This window comes from Sphaerodactylus townsendi, linkage group LG07 (genome assembly GCF_021028975.2).
Source record: "Sphaerodactylus townsendi isolate TG3544 linkage group LG07, MPM_Stown_v2.3, whole genome shotgun sequence".
NCBI classification, from domain to species: domain Eukaryota; kingdom Metazoa; phylum Chordata; class Lepidosauria; order Squamata; family Sphaerodactylidae; genus Sphaerodactylus; species Sphaerodactylus townsendi.
Genome location: NC_059431.1, coordinates 3,444,876 through 3,464,876, shown reverse-complemented (window position 1 = coordinate 3,464,876; position 20,001 = coordinate 3,444,876). Strand labels below are relative to the sequence as shown.

The 20,001-nt window shown below is 51.6% G+C and overlaps 1 protein-coding gene across 1 annotated transcript in view; it reads left to right on the top strand.

Annotated features, from left to right (window-relative positions):
* Positions 1–20,001, top strand: part of LOC125436401 (sterile alpha motif domain-containing protein 1-like) — an 85,416-nt gene that overhangs the window by 48,344 nt on the left and 17,071 nt on the right. The window contains exon 3 of the mRNA XM_048503362.1: positions 16,561–16,639. Coding sequence (XP_048359319.1) covers positions 16,561–16,637 — 77 coding nt within the window. The 3' untranslated portion in view covers positions 16,638–16,639. The remainder of the gene's footprint in view (positions 1–16,560; positions 16,640–20,001) is intronic.

Here is a 20,001-nt window from a genome sequence, read left to right as displayed (position 1 = left end):
CGGGTGAGTGGCCATCACCTCTCCTCCTGTGGCAGCATATTCCAAACACCAATCACACGCTGCATGAAGAAGTGTTTCCCTTTGATTAGTCCTAATTCTTCTCCCCAGCATTTTCAATGAATGCCCCCCACAGTTCTAAGTATTGTGAGAAAGAGAGAAAAATTCTCTCTGTCAACATTTTCTACCCTACGCATAATAACTTTGTGGATCTCTCAATCACTTATCCCCTTCAGACGTCTCCTCTCCAAACTAAAGAGTCCCAAACGCTGCAGCCTCTCCTCATAAGGAAGGTGCTCCAGTCCCTCAATCATCCTTCATTTATCTCGTCCAGGAAGACATAATGGTAGGAGCTGCCACAGTTGCAGCCCTCGTCTTTGCCATAAAGTGTCTCTGTTTGGTGGGGATGAGTTGGGCAGACATGTGGCGAAGAGCCCCTGCATCTGTGCTGGCTATTTTGTCTGGAATGGCCTTCATTTGTTCATGTGCTTATTAGGGAAACCCAGCCAGTGTCTCTGCGGACTTTGCTTCCGTTGTGTTTTGAACTGGCCCTCCTAGGTCCCCCCCCCCCACTTTGATCAAAATGCCCCTGTCGAGTGTGAGCTGGCATAAGAACATAAGATCATAAGAACTAGCCTGCTGGATCAGACCAGAGTCCATCTAGTCCAGCACTCTGCTACTCCCAAAGCTGGCCAACTCCAGGTGCGCTGGGAGGCTCACCTGCAGGATGTGAAAGCAATGGCCTTCTGCTGCTGCTGCTCCCGAGCACCTGGTCTGCTAAGGCATTTGCAATCTCAGATTAAGGAGGATCAAGATTGGCAGCCATCGATCGACTTCTCCTCCATCAATCTGTCCAAGCCCCTTTTTAAAGCTATCCAGGTGAGTGGCCATCACCACCTCCTGTGGCAGCATATTCCAAACACCAATCACACGTTGCGTGGCAAAGCTCTAGTGATTGCATCTGGCAGGAGGAGTGGTTGGCAAGGCCTTGTCCCTTCCTGGCTACTTTGCCTTTTAAAAATATGCGCCGCCGCCTGAACTGGGCCCTAGAGTGTGGATCAAAACATCCGTGCAGTAGGGCCGGGGAAAGACGGGAGGATTTTACTGCAAATCTAAGGGGAGCCCCATATCTGCAAAAAAAACAGTTACATCTTTTTTAAAAAAGTTTACTCAAGGCTATGCTCTTGATGGCTATTTTGGTTTGGGGTTGCTAGGCAACCACAACAATATTGTGGAGCCCTCCAAGCCTTGGTTTTTGTCAGTCGGCAGTGGGGGAGGGGAATGAAAAGGTAGAGAAGGAAGCAGGAAAAGAGGGAGAATAAGAGTTTGAGGGGGGTGCAGAACAGGAAAAGGTCAGGTGTTTGGGAAAGAAGAATTGGGGAGGGGCTGCCAGGGGGAGGGGAAACCGAAGGGCAGGGGTGCAGCAGACAAGGATAAAAGGCCAGTGAGTGGAGAGGGGAAGCAGGGAAGGGAAGAGCTGCACCGTACCAAGCAAGCAGAAAGGGAAAGATGAAATAGTGCATGGAGGGGATTTAGACGAAGAAGAGTTTGGATTTATACCCCACCTGTCTCTCCTGCAAGGAGACTCAAGATGGCCTCCAAGCTCCTTTCCCTTCCTCTCCCCACAACAGACACCTTGTGAGGTAAGTTGGGCTGAGAGAGTCCTGAGAGAACTGTGACTAGCTTTTGAGGTCGCTTCAGCATGGGAACGTGAGGAGTGCGGAAACACACCCTGGTTCACCAGATAAACCTCTGCCACTCAGGTGGAGGAGTGGGGGAATCAAACCCGGTTCTCCAGATTAGAATCCACCTGCTCTTCACCACCACGCTGGATTTAAGGAAAAACGAGTTGTTCCCAACACTCCTTGCAGGTCACCTGCTTGTTTTTCTAAACAGCGGAGTTTGCAGAGAAGAAATGAAATACAGAAGATTCTGATGAAAGGGTTGATTAAGGATGCTGGTTATTTTCTTTCTTGCAAGTGTGTAAAGTCCTTCAGTTGATTTTTGGTTCTGTGGGTGCAGAAAACAGTGGGGCAGCCAGGCGGAAGTTCAGTTGAAATCAAGAAAGGACGGGGGTGATGCTGCCTAGGACCGTGGTGGTGAACCTTTGGCACTCCAGATGTTATGGACTACAATTCCCATCAGTCCCTGCAGGGGCTGATGGGAATTGTAGTCCATAACATCTGGAGTGCCAAAGGTTCACCACCACTGGCCTAGGAGAATGTCCCAGGAGCAGCTAGCCCAGGTGCTTGAAGAGGTCAGACTGTTGGCTTTTTCTTAGTTGAAGTGGTAGGAAACCAGGAAGGGATCTTGGCAGCTTTCCAGCAATGTGAAAAGGCTCAGAGAACGCCCCCCTCCCCGAATCTGCTGCAGGAAGCAGGGGGGTGGGTGCAGAGAGGCCCCGAAGCAGGCAAATTGTAGGGTTGGAACTCTGGTGGCAGCTCTGGAGAGACCAGGAGTGCCCCAAACAGAATTGCCTTAGCTGTGGGAGGCAGGTACGGCAGGATACCAGGGGGCATTCATTGAAAATGCTGGGGGGAAGAATTAGGACTAATCAAAGGAAACACTTCTTCATGCAACGTGTGATTGGTGTTTGGAATATGCTGCCACAGGAGGTGGTGATGGCCACTCACCTGGATAGCTTTAAAAGGGGCTTGGACAGATTTATGGAGGAGAAGTCGATCTATGGCTCCCAATCTTGATCCTCCTTGATCTCAGATTGCAAATGCCTTAGCCGACCAGGTGCTCAGTAGCAGAAGAAGGCCCTTGCTTTCACCTCCTGCATGTGAGCTCCCAAAGGCACCTGGTGGGCCACTGCGAGTAGCAGAGTGCTGGACTAGATGGACTCTGGTCTGATCCAGCTGGCTTGTTCTTATGTTCTTATGATTATTGTGGGAATGTAGATGACTATTTTGTTTTACGGGCGTCCTTCCCCTGGAACCACAGTTTGTCATTTTGCTGCCCTGCAGCAGCAGCCGGGCGCTGGAGCAGCCGCGAGCGAGTTGTCTCTTCCGGGCTCTGCCAAGCCGTTCCCTTCGCAGCTGTTCCACTAATATTATTTTGGGAGAGAAGGAGGCTGCCTGTCAGGTGAACAAAAGCCAGTGAGTGTGAAAATACGAGGTGGCGACACCCAGCATCCTTCGGCAGGAACTCGATAAACAAGTCACTGCCCAGGGAAGGGATGGGGGGGCGGGGGGGGCGGTGGGTTGAGCAGGAAGCATCTTGCCAGGAAATGCTGACCCTTTTGGAATAGCTGGGGGTGGGGGCAGAGGTGGGATCCAGCAGGTTCTCACCAGTTCCCGAGAGTGGGTTACTAATCATTTGTGTGTGCCGAGAGGGGGTTACTCATTGGGTCTGCTTTTCCGTTAGAAATTCCATTAGGTCCAAAAATCATCAAGTCCTGTTGTTTCCTATGTGGCTGGTTAGAGAAGGTAGAAAACGGGATCATTCTCCCTGTTGGGCTGTTTTAAAAAACATGTTTTAGAAATATGGTAAAGTTCCTTGTTTAAGGAAAGTATCCTCCTTTTGATTTCTAGAAACAAAATTAAGTATTTGAAAGTATTAAGTATTTGACAGGCAGTCAATTAAAGGAGAAGTAGTTGTTTCTGTTGGCAGGAGACGATAGGACTTGCTATAATGAGTTTAATTATGGACCAGCTGGAAATTAGGAACTTTTTTTTTACAGTAAGAGTTTTTTACAGTAACTAATGCCCCGCCCCCGGAATGCCCGGTCACACTCCCGTCATGCCCCGCCCAGCCCCATTGGCGCTACGCCACTGTTTGAATCCCACCACCATGGGAACCTGTTACTAAAATTTTTGGATCCCACCACTGGGTGGGGGGGGCACCTGTGGTCCAGAGTTGGGGGTGGGGGGCATGAGCAAGCTTCTTGATCTGGAATGGCTGCTGCTGTCCTGCCATTCAGGCAGCATTTTGAGAACTTTCAGCACATTTGCCTCCCACCCCCATTTCTATCCCAAATTGTATTTTGTCTTCCTCGTGTTAACAGACTGGGAAACCGAGTCAAGGAAGCAGCAATCTGCAGGAAGGGGGTGACATGAGCAGATTAAGTCCAGCTTCCCGGGGGTCACGTGCTGCCTTTCTGGGGCTTTCAGGCTAGCCCAGTGGTGGCGAACCTATGGCACGGGTGCCAGAGGCGGCACTCAGGGCCCTCTCTGTGGGCACGCGCGCCCAGAGTTCATCATGTGAACAGGGCAGAAAATCACCCCCCCCACACACACACATCTAGGCTGGCCTGGGCACAATCCTTTACCTGGGAGTAAGCTCGGTTGCTGGCAATGGGGCTTGCTTTTGAGTAAACCCTCCTAGGGTCATGATTCACCCATTCGAAGCGTTGCATGGTTGCTTCACCAAGCTTACTCCCGAGTAACGCATGCCTCAGAGCCAACTGTTTTTTCTAAACTAAAACCTCAGTATTCAGGTTCAATTGCCGTGTTGGCACTTTGCGATAAATAAGTGGGTTTTGGGTTGCAGTTTGGGCACGTGGTCTCGAAAAGGTTCGCCATCCCTGGGCTAGACTGTCAGCGTTGCACGGGGCCGAGAGGAGCTCCGTCAGGGCCGAGGAGGAGACAGGCCAGGCTGGAGTTCCACCAACGGCAGCAGGTTGGAGTCTTGTCTTTTCTGACTCAGGTGTTTGGGTCACCTGGCCTTTCTACGCCATCCTCTGTGTTCTGGCCTTGGATCTTGGCAAATCCTGCATCCACCCACCCACTCGCTCCCTGTTTGGTTTTTCACAGGTACGCATGAAGGGTAGTGTGGCAGGTGAACTAGTTTTGGGGAGATGCTGCTGGGGCTGAGTGCGAGGGGAAGCCAGCTGAGGCAGTGGAGCTGTGGAAGGGCTCGGGCGCCTCCGGGTACTGCCAGGTCGTGGCCTCGCTTCAAGGCCCAGCCTCTTTCTAGAGCCGTGGTGGCGACCCTTTGGCACTCCAGATGTTATGGACTACAATTCCCATCAGCCCCTGCCAGCATGGCCAATTGGCCATGCTGGCAGGGACTGATGGGAATTGTAGTCCATAACATCTGGAGTGCCAAAGGTTTGCCACCATGGCTCTAGGGCACACAGCTGGAGGCTCAGAATGACAACAAAACAGGGTAATATCAGTATCAGAACTCAGGGGCATATCTGTAGACAACAAAGCAGGGGGAAATGCAGAAGTAGAGCAGAGAAGATGACATTACGGGGGTGCTACCCTAAAACAACAATGCAGGACGCAATCCAAGTGTAGCAAAATGTCAGTGTGGAATCAGCGAAAGAGTCGACCTGGCTTCTGCCCAGAGAAATCCAGAATTTCCACGGAACCCACAACATTACAGTAGCGGAGAGAGTTCCCGGTCTGTTGCGCTGTACTGACAGACACCACATGTTCATCGGCTGTGATGAAATCACTTTGGATTGTAGATTCATTGACGCTGCCGTCTGTGGGCCCTTTAAAGAGCCTGTGGAGGTACACTGTTAATCGGCTGCTGATGAATATTTTGGGGTTTCAGGTCTGGCGACCAGGTGCCCTTCAATAATGGCTTCAGTCTTCCTTGAATTTTGTGGGCTTCTAGATCATTTTTCGTTGTTGGGAAGGAATCAAATTAACCGAGGGTTTTTGATTCTTTGCGTGTGAGGCCTTTGTAGTGAATTGACGGTTGTGAATGTGTACCAGCTCAGATATTTGGCAGTGGCGTAGGAGGTTAAGAGCTCGTGTATCTAATCTGGAGGAACCGGGTTTGATTCCCCGCTCTGCCGCCTGAGCTGTGGAGGCTTATCTGGGAATCTTCCAGATTAGCCTGGGCACTCCCACCCACGCCACCTGGGTGACAGGACTAGCTCACAGCTTCTCCGAGACTCTCTCAGCCCCGCAATCCACCACACAGGGTGTTTGTTGTGGCCGGAGGCGGGGGAAGGGCAAGAGGAGATTGCTCAGCTCCCTTTGAGTCTCCTGCAGGAGAGAAAGGGGGGATATAAATCCAAACTCTTCTTATTATTATTATTTTCAGAGGGATGCCTCTGTTCCCAAGAGATGGCCCACTGAGTCGGTTTCTTTTCTTCTTGGCCCCCCGGTTTCCCATACTCCCTGCAGGGGGTGGAGGGGGAAAATGTACCTGCTTCTCCTGGAGATTTCCAGCCCGGCAGCTTCCGAAGCAAAAGCAACTTCCCTTTGGCAATCTGGTACTTTCCCGAAACCTGCGCGGGGGCCTCTCTCTCCGCTCCAGGAGTGGGAGAAGCCAGGCCAACCCCCACCCCCCACCCCTCCAGCTCTGCTTTCAACAAGGCGCCCCTTTTATTATTTTTCAGGTCTGTGTTTTGCACGCTGCCTCCCCCCCGCCTGCACCTTCGCCATCTGGGTTTGATAGAATGCATACCCTCCCTTCCACCCAGCAAGGATTATTTTCCTCCAGTGGTTTTGGAATATATGTTTTCTGTAGCTCCAGTTGGCTGGGCTTGAGCCCTGGCCAAGGCACCCGAGGGGAGCCTCTTTTGCAGCCCCCTGGCGGAGGCCAGTGAATGGCCCGGCCTCTTGGGGCATCAGGGCTGCAACGGCGGGTGCCAACATGGCCTCTCATTCTGCAGTCTAGATGCGGGTGTGTGTGTGTGCACCATTGCCAGCTGTGCCCTATGAAGGATGTTTTGTCTTAGAGCTTGGAATTATGACTTGTGTGTGGTGGGGTCGTCAGACATGAGCTGCTTTTGGGTGGAGGGCATAACTTTTTAGGCAGTTGGTTCCACGGGAAGAGGCTGCCACGTACGTGTGTGTGTGTGCTGCCCGACAAAGAAGGGATTGCCATCTCATTCATTTTTTTAAGGTCACCGTGAGCCCCGGCAGCCCCCCTTCAGCCATGCCCACCCCCCATTCCAGGCCCATAGACTTTTCAGTTTCCCAGGGGGGGTCATGGGGTTGAACTCATTCCAGACCCATACACAGTAATCTATATTAAATTATTTCAGTATGACATTATTTATATTTCCAAAAACCACACGCCATTAACAATTAATCATGTGGTTTCAAAAACATTAAATTTTTTTTTTTTGCTCCAAATAGTCTAAAGCTCGGTCAAAGAAAAAAGACTGTAAGAGCAGGAGAGGACGGTTGCCACGAACTCCTTTCGCTGAGACAATCTGGGTAAACATTTTGCTCAGGTTCGAAAGGAAATACTTTCCTCCCCCTCTCTCATTTCCCTCACAACTTTGGCCGAGTGTGGAATCAGCTCAGGGTGCTTCGTGCTGCTGAGCGGGCATTCAAACTCTGGTCCCCCAGATTTTAGACCAACACTCTTAACAACCTCACGCCACTCTGGCCAGAGTTATCAGGCCTCACCTCAACGTGAGGCTTCCTCAGGATTCCTGTAAGCTACATAGCAGTGTGAGTGTGTCTGCAGTTAAAACTGTAAGTGCCTAGGAAACATACCCTAGCGTAGGCGAAGAGCACCACAGTATAATCGGCCAATTTCTGCTCGTCTCTTTTGCCTTGAGAACCTCTCAGCCCTGGGGTTGTAATGAACTGGTTGTCATTTAACAGCACGTGGCCATTATTATGGGTGTTGATTATCTCAGCTGTACCTCTCTGATGCCCTCACCTGAATGGCCTGGGCTAGCCCGACGCCAGGAGACCTTGGAAAGTCATCAGGATTCGCCCTGGTTAGCACTTGAATAAGAGGGTTTGTGGGGAGACTAGATGGCCCTCAGGGTCCCTGCCACAAACCTGCCTGAACGGAGGGCCCCCAACCTTGGCCTTGCCCTGCCTTCTGGTGCCTCACAGGCCCCACTCACTCTGCCGGGGATCTTCTGCAGCAGAAGGTGACTCTCGGCTCCCTGCAGCTTCCCCGCCTCCTCCTCCCAAACCTCGGCCTCAGCGCCTCCTCCTCCCTGCTGGCTGGAACGGAGGACAGAGCCGTGCTTTGGATCCCGAGCCTTCTGGCCCCGGGAAGGGCAGAGCCCCAACTCCCCTTCCAAGCACAGAGGCAGCTGGGTCAGCCAGCGGGCCGGCTCCAAAACAAACAGCCCACCGCTCGCTCCTGTGTTCGCAGGGAGGGGACGCTGCATTCCAGGAGCGCAAAATAGCCCTGGCTTCCCAAACAAAGGATCTTTTCGGTGCTGCAGCAACTCCAGGTGCATCTGGAACTTGGCAGGGAAACAGTCCTCAGAGGACAGGGCTGTGGGTTTGACCCTCCACCTGGGTAGGTTCCATTAACCACTCAGCTCCCGGAGGAGGGACATCCAATCTCCTGCCATTCACCAACTCAGGTCAGGGAGAAGGGGAGGCACACGCAGGGCGGGGGAGGGGCAAGCCCATCCGCTGCCAGCAATCAATCACTTTCCGCGAAGGGCTGGGCCTGCCGAGCCCTGTGGCGTTGGGTCAGAACCAAACCCAGGAGAAAGCTCCACATCATCAGCCCCTGCACCGCAGCTTGGCCGGACCGTAAATCATCATCACTTACCCCAACTCTTGGGCCTGGGTTTTGTTTCGTAAGCATGACTTCAAGGGAGACAAACAGCCTTCTCTATCAGATGCAGAGATGCAGTGGAGAGTGGGTGGAAAATCTAGCCAGCCTTTAAGACCACAACCAAGGCATTAAGCACACACCGCACACACAGGGTTGGACAAGTGGCTTTTGACAGTGGGAGAAAGAACCACACATGGACGCTGGAGAAGAGGGCACAGTCACGCTCGTTTTGAGATCAGGAACAGAAGCAAAGTTGAAGGGGGTGTATGTGTGTGTGTGTGTGTGTGTGTGAGAGAGAGAGAGAGAGAGAGAGAGAGAGAGAGAGAGAAGTAGCATCAAATCTCAGCTGACATAGGGTTTTCAAGGCAAGAGACTTTCAGAGGTAGTTTCATAGAATCATAGAGTTGGAAGAGACCCCCAGGGCCATCAAGTCCAACCCCCTCCCATGCAGGAATAATCAAAGCAGTCCCGACAGGTGGCCATCCAGCCTCCCTTTAAAAACCTCCAAAGACGGAGACTCCAGCGCACTCCAAGGTAGTGCATTCCACTGTCGAATAGCCCTCACTGTCAGGAAGGTTTTCTGGATGTTTAGGTGGAATCTCTTTTCCTGCACCTTGAACTCATTACTCCAGGTCCTAGTCTCTGGAGCAGCAGAAAACAAGCTTGCTCCCTCAAATATCTAAACATAGCTATCATGTCACCCCTTAACCTTCTCTTCGCCAAATTAAATATCCCCAACTCCCTAAGTCTCTCCTCGTAGGGCATGGATTCCAGGCCTTTGCCCTTTTTGGTTGCCCTCCCCTGGACTCGTTCCAGCTTGTCAATGTCCTTCTTGAATTGCGGTGCCCAGAACCGCACACAATATTCCAGGTGAGGTCTACAGCCTGCCTCTGCATCGCAACCCTGGACTTCCTTGTGTCTCCCCACAAACCCAAAGATTCCTGTACTCCTAAGAGACCCTAGGCTTGGCCATGCTGGCAGGGGCTGATGGGAATTGTAGTCCATGAACATCTGGAGTGCCATAGGTTTGCCCCCATGGAGCCTCCAAGAAGCAAGACCGAGGAGCCTTAGAGTTTTGGTTCAGTCATCTCTGGCACTCATCGCTTTCCCAACAGGAGTCAATTAGCCCCCTTTAATGCGTCAATTTTGGTGCCTTTTTTGTTTTCTCTGTCTCCACATTTGTTCATTTGCTGTGGTTCTTGAACACACATGTGAAGCTGCTTGAACCCTAAGCCGGACCCGTGGTTCCTCGAGGGCAGTAGAGTTGTCCCTTCCACATCACTGGGTTAGGGGCCCAGCACTCCCCGCAGTCTGAAAATCCGCAGTCTGAAAATCCACAGGAAAAAAATGTTTGTTTATTTATTTATTTATTCAATTTGATAAACCGCCCTACCCCCGAAGGGCTCAGGGCGGTGTACCACAGCAAATAACAAGACAATAAAACAAATCGAATAGCCCCAATTAATACAAAACCTTAAAACTATTAAAACTGTTGGCACTCCTTTCGTGTAAGAGAATAAGTCTGATTTTTAATTTTTTAATTTTTTAATTTATTATTTATATTTATATACCACCCTCCCCAAAGGCTTCGTGCATATTTATGGTATTAAAAGATAAAATATGTTGATAGAACGTGTATTTTATGCATTTCTGAGTTTCTGAACCTTTCCTGTGCTGGCCTTTGCAAGTCTTCTGCAACTTCCTCACAACTCCCCAAAAAAATCTTATTTAATTTCTTATGCCAACCTGTGATATATCATGATGGGGAAGGTCATGATGTGGAAGGGATAACCGGGTGGTCTACTCAGAGACTGGCAGCAGCTTGCGTGGGCCTCCGGCAGAGGCCTTTCGCATCATTTCCTGCCTGGTCCTTTTAACTGGAGATGCAGAGAATTGAACCCGGGGCCTTTTGCATGCTGAGCAGACGCTGTTTCACTGAGCCACAGCCCTTCTTCACGGAGCCAGCCGTTGCCCCAAAGACTAGTGTAATGCGGCGGCCAAGAAAGCTAATGCGATTCTGGGCTGTAGGAGGATAGTGTCTACTCTAGATCGAGGGATGTAATTGTACCTCTCTATTCTGCATTGGTCAGACCTCACCTAGAGTACTGTGTTCAGTTCTGGGCACCGCAATTCAAGAAGGATATTGACAAGCTGGAATGGGTCCAGAGGTGGGCAACCAAAATGGTCAAAGGTCTAGAATTCATGCCCTACGTCTGTGGTGGCGAACCTTTGGCACTCCAGATGTTATGGACTACAATTCCCATCAGCCCCTGCCAGCATGGCCAATTGGCCATACCCAGCGGGGAGCCTGATGGAATTGTATGGTCCTGTATCTGGAACAAGGTCACCACTTCCTACTGGAGGACTGAGAAGGGAGCTAGCCGGATGTTTAGTCTGGAGAAGAGAAGGTGAAGAGATGACATGGTAGCCATGTTTAGATATCTGAATGGATGTCACGTTGAAGAGGGAGCAAGCTTGTTTTCTGCTGCTCCAGAGACTGGGACCAGGAGTCATGGGTTCAAGGGGAAGGAAAAGAGATTTCACCTAAACATCAGGAAAAACTTCCTGACAGTAAGGGCTCTTTGACAGTGGAATGCACTGCCTCGGAGTGTGGTGGAGTCTCCTCCTTTGGAGGTTTTTAAACAAAGACTGGGTGGCCATCTGTCAGGAGTGCTTTGATTGTGTGTTCCTGCCTGGCAGGGGGTTGGACGATGGCCCTTGGGGTCTCTTCCAACTCTGCGATTCTATGATTCTAACACCCTACTCCGTCCTCTAAACGAAGGGCACAACATTGCACTGAGCAGATGCTTCAGCTATCCTAGGCATATTTCTGAATATTCCTGTTGTCTGTGGCAGTAAAGAAGTCAGTGTGCTGCAGGAGGCCCGTGTACAAGTGAGTCTGGTCCTAATAAGGTGGAGGTTCATTTCACAGGGAGAGGGACAATATCTGCACATGACACTGGTTGGCTTCTGGTTTCATTCTGAATCCAAATAGGGAGCGTGTATAATTTCAACACTGCAAACTCATATTTCATAAACACTGCGCAATGCTTACTGAAACCTGTACATCGCACAGTTGTCTACAGAGACTTCATGCAGTTTGTGAACAAATATTTAGGTACATCTCAAGAGTCCTTAACAATAGCTTATATGAATGCAAACAAGATTTTCTTTCCTTTCTCACGAATGCTACTCCAATTATATTTAACAACAATTGAAATATAACATTCCCAGCGTGACTTGTTAAGTAGGTTTGATCATTGCTATTTGATAATTACCACATTGACTGCTGTTTCTTTGTGATTCCTAAAATCTTTTTGACACATAGATGTTAGATATCTCCTTGGGCCTTTTGTTCCACACACATATTATTCTCTTATTCAGATTAGGGAATTCAGATTAGCCTGTGCACTCCCACACACGCCAGCTGGGTGACCTTGGGCTAGTCACAGCTTCTCGGAGCTCTCTCAGCCTCACCCACCTCACAGGGTGTTTGTTGTGAAGGGGGAAGGGCAAGGAGATTGTCAGCCCCTTTGAGTCTCCTGCAGGAGAGAAAGGGGGGGGGATATAAATCCAAACTCTTCTTCTCTTCTTATTCATTTATTTTAGCAGAGGAAGAGTTTGGATTTATACCCCACCTTTCTCTCCAGTAAGGAGATTCAAGACTGCTTACAAGCTCCTTTCCCTTCCTCTCCCCGCAAAAGACACCTTGTGAGGCAGGTGGTGTTGGGAGAATTCAGAGAGAACTGTGACTGGCCTAAGGTCACCCAGCAGGCTTCATGTGCAGGAGTAAGGGAACAAATCCAGTTCACCAGATAAGAGTCCGCCGCTCATGTGGAGGAGTGGGGAATAAAACCCCGTTCTCCAGATTAAAGTCTGCCACTCTTAACCACCATACCATGCTGGCTCTCGCTCATTTCTTGTTCACCTTTCTCGTAGAGACGTAACAAAACAGCCGCCCAATACATACAATGAACAAAGCAATAAACCTAGATTTCTGTCAGTATTCTACCTTACTGGGGGAGGGTGTGTTTTTACCACAGCCTTGTGAGGTAGGTTAAGCTGAGAGAACATGACTGGTCGAGATCACCCAGTAAGTGTGGTTATTTAAGCCCTGGGCTCTCAACCGTCTCTCAAATTTGTCATCCACATCTCTCCACAACTTGAGACGCCCAGTCCTGCACTTGAGGCTTTTTCGTTTCGGAGTCTTGTTCCTTTTTGAGGATCCTGTTAAAGAAAAGAGTTTCTTGTTTTTCTGAACAGTGATCCACACTGGTCTGCCCCATCAATAAGGGAGAGTTTAGACCAAAAATTTTGGAAGTGAATATTGTGCATTTCTATTTTTTATACCGCGTTTCCCCGAAAATAAGACAGTGTCTTTTATTAATTTTTGCTCCCCAAGATGCGCTATGTCTTATTTTCAGGGGAGGTCTTATTTTTCCTGTGTTCTGTTCGTCGGGAATGCTTCCAAACAAAAACTTTGCTACGTCTTACTTTTGGGGGATGCCTTATATTTCGCACTTCAGCAAAACCTCCACTACGCCTTATTTTCAGGGGATGTCTTATATTCGGGGAAACAGGGTACTTGCTCTTGATTTTAGGAGGGGTGGGGGTGCATCCAATCAGTTTCACCTCCCAAAGGCTGGATCTGCTTAGCCACAATCAAAGTTCCTGTAAACCATAATCTCGAAGACCTCATTTCATGTATACAAACTTCCCAAGTGTTTACGTCTGTCTTTGAACTGTTCTCGAAGGGAAAATCTCCTACAACCAATTCCCTTCTGAAGACCTTGGCCAAATCTTTCTCTTCTGCTTTCTCCTCCTCCGCATTGGATTCTGCCACTTTTCTCAAGCAAAACAAGCACAGTCCAAATTTTACAAAATCCACCCTGCCTTCTCATACCGAGGCTCCCCTCGGGAAGGCTGGTCCAAGAAGGAAACAGGAAGGACCACAAACCTTGCCTTATGCATGGCTTCTTTCTTGGTCAGCAGCGATGCTGCGCTCTCCAGGGATGGAGAAAGCAGCCTGAGACTCTTTGTAGTAGCACAGGACCTCTGAGCACGTCCCTGGTAGAATGAGGAGGTGGGGCGGGGTGGGCACAGGTGCCCATGGCCAGCCAGGGGGCCACAGAGAGATGCAGGGCGATGGGGCGGGGGAAGAGGCGAGCATCTACTGAAGTCTTGATAGTCTGAAAGGACTCGTGGGCCACCCTCAAGAGGCAGAGGAGCTTGCCAGTGACAGCGTGGGGTAGTGGTTAAGAGCAGTGGATCCTAATCTAGAGAACCGAGTTTGATTCTACACTCATCCACCTGAGTGGCAGACTCTAAACAGGAGAACGAGGTTTGATTTCCCCACTCCACAGGAATGGTTTACTAGTCTAATCTATGCGGGGAAGCTCGCCAGTTCCCTCGGCAGCCAATTCCACTGCTGAATGGCCCCCACAGGGGCGTAATGCCCATTGGGCAAGGTGGGCAGCTGCCCAGGGCATCACCTTGTGGAGGGCACCAAAAATGCAGGGTTCGTTTTTGGGTACTTTTAGTGGTTTTCCGTTTTTGGCCCTTTGAGGGTCCATAACTTTGGCCCCCCTGAACCAAACAGCACCAAACCTGGGGAATATCATTAGGGAAGTCTCCAGATGATACCCTGAAATTTTGGTGCGGATACGTCCAAAAATGCGCCCCCTGCAGGAACATCCCAGAAATTTGCCCAAGAATCTTTGTTCTGCATTGAGTTTTCTGCATTGCTGTCAATGGGGGTTGCAGGCTGCGGGGGGGAGGGGGACATTTCTGAAGGCACAGTCTCAAAACTTTCAGGGTCTCATCAGGAGACTGACCTAATGATACTCCCCAGGTTTGGTGCAGTTTGGTTCAGGGGGGCCAAAGTTACGGACCCTCAAAGGGGGTGCCCCCATCCCCCATTCTTTCCAATGGGAGCTAAGGAGATGGGGGCTACCCTTTTGAGGGTCCATAACTTTGTCCCCACTGAACCAAACTTGGGGGGTAGCATAAGGACAGTCTCCTGATGATACGCTGAAATTTTGGTGGCGATATGTCTCAAAGTGCACCTCCTGCAGGCACCAATGACCTGGTGCAAAAAAAAATTGGGCGTGGTGGGGTGGCTGCCCATGGGGGGGGCATCCAACTCAGGTTTTGCCCAGGGCTCCAGTTTGCCTCGTTACGCCCCTGCTCTAAAGGGAGGTGGGGGTCTGCTTGGGAGAGGCTCACTGAGTCTTAAGCCGCCGGCTGCCGGGCCAGTTGGACCTGGGCTCCTCTCTCCTGCTTTGGCTGCTTGAGTAATTGGGTCCAGGCACGAGGAGAGGCGAGTGCCGGTTCTCCCACAATCACTGCTGTGGAATGGGAGGCAGTGGTGTTCCTGCCTAGGGACAGGGGGTACCCTATGTCCCCGGGCGCCTCCCATTTGGTCACGTGGGGGGCGCCAACATTTCATGGTCGTTTGTGTGTTTTTAAATTTTTAAGTGTTTTTTCACGTTCTGGCCTGCAGGGGGCGCATCTTTAAGGCTAGCGGCACCAAAACCTCAGGGTACCATCCAGAGACTGTCCTGATGATACCACCCAAATTTGGTGATGTTTGGTTCAGGGGATGCGAAGTTATGGACCCCCAAAGGGGTGCCCCCATCCCCATTGTTTTCAATGGGAGCTAACCTGACACGGGGGCTACCCATTTGAGGGACCATAACTTTGGTCCCCCTGATCATAACTTCACCAAACTTGGGTGGCATCATAAGAATAGTTACCAGATGATGCCCTGAAAATTTGGTGTCACTAGCTTTAAAAATACACCCCTTACAGGCACCGCAGGAAATTTGCCCAAGATTCTTTGTTTTGCAGTGACTTTGCTCCATTGTAGCCAATGGGGAATTTCTGAGTGTGTAGGCAGGCTGCACATTTTTGAAGATAGAGGCACCAGACTTTCAGGGTGGCTCCAGGAGGGCCTCCTGGTAATAGCATCCAGGTTTGGAGACCTTTGCTTCTGGGGGTTCAATTTTATGGGCCCCCAAAAGACTTATTTTGTTTCCCTGCTCCTGCACATGAAAGCCTGTGGGCTGAGTTCTCTCAGAACTCTCTCAACTCACCCCCCCCCCCCACTCCAGAAGCAAAGCTCACCAAGCTTGGATGCTATTACTCAAGGCCTCTTGGAGCCACCTTGAAAGTCTGGCGCCTCTGTTTTCAAAAATGGGCAGCCTGCCCCATTGGGAGGTCATACGAAGAAGTTCTGCTTCAGGGCCCATCTTGCCCAGAGGCCGGAAGGGCTTCTCCACGGGGCAGGCCCTTTCTGGTGGTGGCCCCAGAGCTGTGGCACGTCCCTGCCCTCTGTAGAAGTCTGAAACTGTTTCTCTCCTAAGGGATGGCTTTTGGACCAGCCTGCCCACCTCCCTGAACTGCCTCCGCTCTTCTATCTGTTGCCTGAATGTCTTGCTGTGCTGGGTTGGCTATTCTGCTGGGGTTTTGGCCTCCTGATTGGGAGGGCTCCTCCTGCCGAGTGCCACTTTGGAATGTGTGGGAAAGCAGCCTGCAGTTTTCCTGCCCAGCAAAACAAATACATAAAACGGGTTGGCTGCAGGAGGCTGGAGCTCCACCGTGAGCAGCTCCGGCTGGCAGCGCCCGGAGAGGCCCCTCTTCCTTCCCCGCGCGGGTGCTCCACGCGTGCCCCCTCCTGCCCCTTTGGGCCCCCTCCTGCCGCCTGTGCCCAGCCCCCAGCCCCGGGGGGCTTCCCATCCGGAGCCTGGAATCAACCCCTTCCCCGGCTGCTGCGCTTTTACGAGCGCGTTGCTTTGGACCTGAGTTGCAGGAATTTCTCTGGCGTGGGGGGGGGGCGTCCCTTTCCCTCCCCAGCAGGCAGGCAGGCAGGCAGGCAGGAGCCTTGGCGGGCGGCTCCGCTCGTTAACAGAGCAGTTGCTGTTCGGCGGCTGCCAGAGCCTCAGGTTACGGGTGCGCCAGCGAGCGAGCGAGGGGCTCTCTGGTTGGGGGCGGGGGGGGGTTGCGCGGGGAGGGGAGGGGGCTGGCTGGGGGGAGTGCTTTGGAGCCTCCGGCTGCAGGCAGAGCCCTGAGAACCCTTCCCCTTCTCCTCCTCCCCTTCTCTTTTTTTCCCAGAGTTTTTGGGACCCGGCAGCAGCTGCGAGGCCATGGGGAGCAGCAGATGCAGCAGGAGCAGCAGCAGCAGGGCTTGAAGGTAAGGCTGCAGAGGCAGCAGCAGGGAAGGAGGGAGGGAGCATGCATGCATGCATCTGGGGGCACGGGGCTGGGGTCCCAGCCGGCTGGGTTGTGTGCCAGGCACCAGGGCACAGTTTGCTGCAAGTTGGCACAGACCCTTCCCTGCAGACCCTAGCACGTAGAGGGCTGTGTGCTAGGACGCCGGTGCATCTCAGGTTAGTCCCCGTGTAAACAAACGCACTGGGCTGTCCCAGAGGCCCCCTGGCCTGTCTGCATCGCAGTCCACTGAGTCAGGCCGCCGGGGCCCCTGAGTCAAAGAGGTCGCTCCTCCGCATGTGCATCTGAGTCAGCGTGTTAGTAAACGGACCCTCCGGCATGGCAAAGTCAGAGGAGTTTTCCCTGCTGGTCGTAGACGTGGCGGAGATGCTTTGGAGACAGCTGTCCGTCACTTGTGCCCCCCGGGTGTTTAATGGAAAGGCGGCTCAGCGTGTTCCTCACTTTGGCCTCCCGAGAGCAACCCGGTTCTTGTCCAAATGGGCCAGTGTCCCTGTCCCGTAGTTACATTGTGAGGAATGGGCCGGGGGGGTGAGGGGATGAGTAGCTCTCATGACCCTTCCCTGCATATCCAGGGCAATGCCAATTGGTTGCCACTTTCCTGTCGGCCAGATGGGCCAGTCACTGCATGGATCCTTGTGAGATGCCGTGCCTCCCACTGGGCCTGGAAGCCGCGTAGTTGCAGGATGGTGTCAGTTTTGGGTTCAAGTGCGTTGTGCATGGGATCGGGATCGGTGACCTGGGATGTCCCTTGCAACTCTAATGTTGCTACTGGAAAGGGTTACTCTCAGTGGTGGCGCTGCTTTTTACTTCCAGCAAAGCCAACTCCTGTGCATTCCTGCCCACTTGCTAGTGGATTATTGTTTCCCGGCTTACCCTTTACTTCTTAGGAGAGTTGTTGTGATCCACAGGGTTCCTCTAGATCTGGTCTGGTGCAACCAGGACAGCTGCCCGGGTCTGACTGCCAGATCGCGAAGGTCAACCCAAACCAACCTTGCGGTGGCACTGTTGGCCAAGAGCCATGCTGAAGCCATATGGGCAGATGGCAGGGGACTTCAAAGGGCCCTCCCCACATTCCTGACACACACCCCTCCAACTTCCAGATAGATCAAAGCGCTGTCATGGTCACCATGTGACCATGGTGTAGGAGGTTAAGAGCTCGTGTATCTAATCTGGGGGAACCGGGTTTGATTCCCCGCTTCAGCCTTCTTCGAGCTGTGGAGGCTCAATCTGGGGAATTCAGATTAAATTGGGCACTTCTAATAATAACGCCAGTTAAGTGGGACCTTGGGCCAGTCAGCTACAGCTTCTCGGAGCTCTCTCAGCCCCACCTACCTCACAGGGTGTTTGTTGTGAGGACGGGGGGAAGGGCAAGGAGATTGTCAGCCCCTTTGAGTCTCCTACAGGAGAGAAAGGGGGGATATAAATCCAAACTCCTCCTCCTCCTCCTCCTCCTCCTCTTCTTCTTCTTCTTCTTCTTCTTCTTCTTCTTCTCCTTGTTCTTCTTCTTCTTCTTCTTCTTCTTCTTCTTCTTCTTCTTCTTCTTCTTTTGAAAGCGCAGGAAGATCTGTTTCCATTGGTGGTAGATAATTAGGGAGAAGGCAGGCAGAGAGGCAGATTTTATCGCTGTTCAGATGGATTGTATATAATATTCTCTGTGTTGTGTGATGAACCTGTCAGCTGCCCCCGCTTTCAAGGTGGACAGAGGCCTCCCCTCAAAAAAATGAAACCGCTGCGCTTTTTATTAGCTGGTCGTTAACCAACGAGGTTGCCCTTGGCTCAGGTCTGCCCTCAGTGAGCTGGAAGGCCGGGCTTCCTGTCCGTCCTTCCTGCCATAACTCTTGCCTGGGCGACCTACCTTGCTTCACGTTTACCTTGCGCTTACTGGTACGAATCCATTACAGCTGATTTGAGGTGCTGGGTCACTCTCGTGCTGAGCTGCGGCATTCTGGATTTGTCAGCATGCTAAAACTGGGCTGAAGTTGAAGGGATTCTTTTGGGTCTCAGGTACCGGAATAAGACCAGGTGACAGTCCAGTCTGGGTCTTAAAGCTGTGGTAGCTCTCTGGACAGGTGACCCTGATGGCCACCCACTGTTGTTGCTAACTCCAGGTTTGCAAATTCCTGGAGATGGGTGGGTGTATCATGGGGAGGGCAGGAGGAGGAGAAGAAGGAGGAGGAGTTTGGATTTATATCCCCCCTTTCTCTCCTGTAGGAGACTCATTCCCCCCTCACAACAAACACCCTGTGAGGCGGGTGGGGCTGAGAGAGCTCCGAGAAGCTGTGACCAGCCCAAGGTCACCCAGCTGGTGTGTGTGGGAGTGTCCAGGCTAATCTGAATTCCCCAGATAAGCCTCCACAGCTCAGGCGGCAGAGCTGGGAATCAAACCCAGTTCCTCCAGATTAGATACACGAGCTCTTAACCTCCTACGCCACTGCTGCTCCACTTTGAATGGAAAGGGCCTTATTATTCCTGTGCTGGATCTGGTAGCAGCCCAATTTGAACGTTCCCAAGAGAGGCCAAGGGCATGTGAGCCATCTCCCTCTTCCCCACCTCGCTCAATTGCCTGAGATGATGCTGTTTGGGGGGGGGGGGGGGGCTCTGAAAGAGAATTGCCTGGCAAGGAAAACCCTCCGTCCAAAACCCTTGCCCTGCTCCTGAGGATTGTTCTCCTCGCGTGTTGTGATGGCCCAATGCAGAAGGAATAGCCTTTTGCACATGCTCATTTGTGTTTTTTTTAAAAGCTATCAACACATCTATTGTCGAAGGCTTTCACAGCTGGAATCACTAAGGTGTTGTTGGTTTTCCGGGGGGTATGGCCGTGTTCCAGTAACATTTTCTCCTGACATTTCGCCTGCATCTGTGGCTGGAATCTTCAGAGGATCTAGGACAGATCCTCTGAAGATGCCAGCCAGGAGAAATCGATCTCTGGCTACCAATCTTGATCCTCCTTGATCTGAGCTTGCAAATGCCTTAGCAGACCAGGTGCTCAGGAGCAGCAGCAGAAGGCCATTGCTTTCACCTCCTGCAGGTGAGCTCCCAAAGGCACCTGGTGGGCCACTGCGAGTAGCAGAGTGCTGGACTAGATGGACTCTGGTCTGATCCAGCAGGCTAGTTCTTATGTTCTTATGTAAAGATGCAAGCGAAATGTCAGGAGAAAATGTTATTGGAACACGGCCATACAACCCAGAAACCCCACAACACCCTATTGACACATGCTCTCAGGCTGAGTCCTGGCATTCAAAAGAATTCCCTGTTGCTGAACATCTGTGGCCCTCAGTGTGAGAAAAGGCCAGAGGGTCGAAATAATGGGCGTCCGTTCACAAC